The sequence below is a fragment of the Labrus mixtus genome, chromosome 4 (genome assembly GCF_963584025.1).
Source record: "Labrus mixtus chromosome 4, fLabMix1.1, whole genome shotgun sequence".
NCBI classification, from domain to species: domain Eukaryota; kingdom Metazoa; phylum Chordata; class Actinopteri; order Labriformes; family Labridae; genus Labrus; species Labrus mixtus.
Window position 1 is genome coordinate 8,286,234 of NC_083615.1, and position 4,084 is coordinate 8,290,317.

Below are 4,084 nucleotides of genomic sequence, written 5' to 3' on the forward strand. Positions count from 1 at the left end.
AGACCACTTTTACTAAGGAAATGTCTTTTTTTACGACTGATTTTTGAGACTTTGAGTATCATTTTAGGCCATGTATATGTATATTTTAATGTTACTCGTGTTCAGGTAAACAACCACGAGCAATTGAACATGAGATATGCACTGACTTGTCACTAGATGGCACCAGAGATAAATGTGTTCTGCTCTCAACTGAACTGTAGGTGCAGCAGTACAGTGAGCAGTAAACACATAAAACACAGCCCTTATCTGCAGCCATACATACCTTATTTTAAGTAAGAGCTGTACATATACAGTGCATGTTACTACATGTCAGCCAGTCTTTTGACGGAATGACAGGGAGGTGCATTCACTACACTTTTCTTCCCAGGTGTGCAAAAATGTGCCACATTGCATAACTGAGACTTTGACGTTGGATTGCCTTTGTTGCCGAAGTGGATTTGGGTAAGTGTTTGTTAAATAGCTCTGTTAGCACATGAAAATCCAAATTAGCCATGGATATATTGAACTGAAACACTGTGTTCAAAATTAATGATCAACTTGTGTTTTAACACAAGGTTTTATTAGTTTCTGCATTCAGTGTTCATGCATAAAATACCAAGCAGTTTTCACTATAATGTGCTCTCCAGTTAATGAAGGGTTGAAATATTATAACAAATTGTATCAGTAGAGAACTGATCAACACATCAATCATTGATTTTAACTTAATATATTGTTTGACCTCTGTACTGTAGGACTCACATAGTTAAACAAAAACATGTATCAGAGGTTTGGAGAGGAAATGTCTCTGAATTACATTTTATTGGAAATCCTTACAACTCAAATAGCCGACACATGAAGCATCAAAGGGGCCACATCCACTAGTTTAATCATTAGTTAGCCTATGTGTTGTGTTTTACAAGTGTCCTGAACAGGTGTTTAATCGAATAGTGCTACCCATTGACATTTGCTACCAAGCAGCTCTGTGCAGTAGGGACCCTTACTTGATAGGGGTTATTCTTCTATCGAGATATTCTTCCTCTGAAATCTAAAATAAAGGTTTATTATTAAGTATCAACACATGCTTTCCGTTTCCTTACAGTCAAAATGCAGTGAGTAGGGGTGTTTTAACGTGACTCCATAAGGGATTGTTAGAAAAATCTATTATTCCAGGTTAAATGAGTTTGAGTAAGACTATAAAGAAGCACCAAATTGAAATATTTCTGAAATGGAAAATGTCCCATTATTTATGTCCAGTGTTTGAGAAACTGTATTAACATACTATTAGACCCTGAACCTTGTTTTGTAGTAAGACTACAAAAACATGTTCAAACAATACAGGCATTACTCTCGTATTGACTTGTTTTTGTGTTTTAAGGTCACTGAGGGTCATAACTATGAAGAGGCCTCACTCGTCACTGATCAACTTTGCTCTACTGTTGATTCAGCTATCCATCGCATGTGGAGGCAAAATCCTAGTGTTTCCACTGGATGGAAGCCATTGGGTAAACATGAAAGTACTCATAGAGGAACTGCATGCCAAAGGCCACGAGCTCACCGTGATCCGGACTTCAGACAGCTGGTACATCACTGAGAAGTCTCCCCTCTACACCTCCGTCACGCTTCCCAGGCCCAATGGATTTGAGGAAAACTTTGACACCTTTTTGTCTCAACAGTTGGAGATCCGGATTCAGGATAAGCGTACATCTTTATGGTCCCACATCTGGGCTAAAATACAGATGCAGAGGCTGATTGTGGATCAGTTCTCTCAGTTCCATAAGGGAATGAGTGAAATGGTCGTTCAGATGTTTGAAGATGAAAACCTGATGCGGTCTTTGCAGGAAGACAAATATGACCTGGTTTTGACCGATCCAGGCATTGGCGGAGGGGCCATGCTGGCACGTCAACTTCAGGTTCCCCTTGTGTTCAATGTCAGATGGACCATTCAAGGTGAAGCTCATTTCCTTATTGCCCCCTCCCCTCTGTCCTACATTCCTTTCACTGCAACAGAGTTCACAGATAAGATGACCTTCTTTCAAAGAGTAACCAATGTTTTCAGTTATGTACTTGGGATGTACACACTGTCATACATGACAGAACCTCACTACAAACCGCTAGTTAAGAAGCACTTTGGTCCTGATGTGGATTACTCAACATTTTTCCTTGATGCTGACATATGGCTGATGAGGAATGATTTCGTTTTTGAATTTCCACGCCCAACGATGCCAAATATTGTCTACATGGGCGGATTTCAGTGCAAGCCTGCTAAACCCCTCCCTGCAGAGCTTGAAGAGTTTGTCCAGAGCTCTGGAGACCACGGCGTCGTTGTGATGACTTTAGGAACTTTAGTCGGGGAGCTTCCTCAAGACATCGCTGAGGAGATAGCGGCAGCCTTTGCACAGCTGCCTCAGAAGGTCATATGGCGTTATATGGGACAAAGGCCATCTAACCTCGGCAACAACACATTAATGGTCAGCTGGCTGCCACAGAAAGACCTCTTAGGACATCCTAAAACTAGAGTGTTTGTGACCCACGGAGGAACCAATGGGGTTCAGGAGGCAATTTACCACGGAGTACCTGTGGTCGGCCTTCCCTTGTTCTTTGATCAGCCGGATAACTTGTCGAGAATCCGAGCAAAGGGAGGTGCTGTGATTGTCGATATCGCTCTTCTTGATAGACACATCTTTGCAGAAGCCTTGATGGCAGCTCTTTACAATTCCTCCTACAGGGAAAACATGCAGACTCTCTCCAGACTGCACCGAGATCAGCCCATGAAACCACTGGACCAGGCAGTGTTTTGGATAGAATATGTAATAAGACATAAAGGAGCGAGTCATCTGAAGACTCAGTCCTACAAAATGTCTTGGTTTGTTTACAACTCTGTGGATGTCATCGCTGCTTTGTTGGCAGTTATTTTTCTTGTAACAACCATCTGCATTTTATTTGTGAGGTTTGTGTGGAGGAAGTTTTTTCTGTGGAGAAAAGTAAAAAATGAATGACATTAAAATGAAAAAAAATGTTTTGGGGTTTAAATCAAAATGTGACTAAACATTAAAGGGGCGCTGGTGGCGCAGTGGTTGGTGCACACGCCCCATGTATGGAGGCTGTGGTCTTCCAAGCGGACGGCCCAGGTTCGAATCCAGCCTGTGGCCTCCTTCCTGCATGTCATTCCCCACTCTCTCCTGGTTTCTGACTCTATCCACTGTCCTATCTCTATTAAAGGCACAAAAGCCCAAAAATAAATCTTAAAAAAAAAAAAAAAAAAATGTACTTAACATTAAATATAGACAATTCTGTTTGTATGAAGATGTTTAAGTCTACAGTTTAAAGGAGCAATATGTAAGATATCTACTGAATTAAATGATAAAATAACATTACTATATCATCAGACATTAGGGAGCATGTTATGTTGAAGTGCTGGCTTCTCTGACAACAATGCTGCAGCCAGTAAGTCCTCCTTCTAAGTTTTGATCAGAGAAGTTAGGCGGTGTTAAGGCACCCCCACACAGCCGTTCTGGACGACCCCTGGGTTTGTCTGATATGAAACCAGTTATCAGGGCAAACCAACAGGTGTTACAGCGATGGAAGTGTGCAAGTGAACTGGTTCAGATAGAACGGATTCTACCGACCTAAAAAGCCTCACGACCAGAAACATGGTCAAACTAGGACACAATTTGGAGATGCTTTTGATATATCGAGAGAAGTTAGAGCACAGAAAGGTTGTAATATGATTCAGAGATAGCTAAACACTGAAGCGTCAGTGTATGCGACATGGCAACCTGTGTGCATCGCCTCTAGGGAGGGAGGGGGCAGGGGGAGACAGCTCTCTACACTGTTTTGAATTTGGACTGCAGTACCAATTTTAGATGCTATGTGGCAGACTTACTTATTGCTCCTTGTAAGACAGTATGACCGTGACCATAGCTTTCCCTCATAAAATGTGAAAATGTAATTGTCTGTTGTCATGATTAAAGCCTATAAAATACATTTTTGTAGTGGATGTTTTCAGTGGAGATCTTTTTCCCTCCCTTTTTGATTTAATTTTGGGGGTGATGCAAGTTTGTAAATGGAGGACATTAACACTGTAAACTGTCTGTGGAAAATAAAC

At 41.4% G+C, this 4,084-nt stretch overlaps 1 protein-coding gene across 1 annotated transcript; it reads left to right on the plus strand.

The window, feature by feature from the left end:
- The first annotated feature begins 215 nt into the window (after positions 1–215).
- Positions 216–3,242, plus strand: LOC132972651 (UDP-glucuronosyltransferase 2C1-like). The gene is made up of 2 exons (XM_061035637.1): positions 216–441; positions 1,355–3,242. Exon 2 carries the CDS (start codon positions 1,374–1,376, stop codon positions 2,973–2,975), a length of 1,602 nt encoding a protein of 533 aa, XP_060891620.1. The 5' UTR covers positions 216–441; positions 1,355–1,373; the 3' UTR covers positions 2,976–3,242.
- Positions 3,243–4,084: the final 842 nt, after the last annotated feature.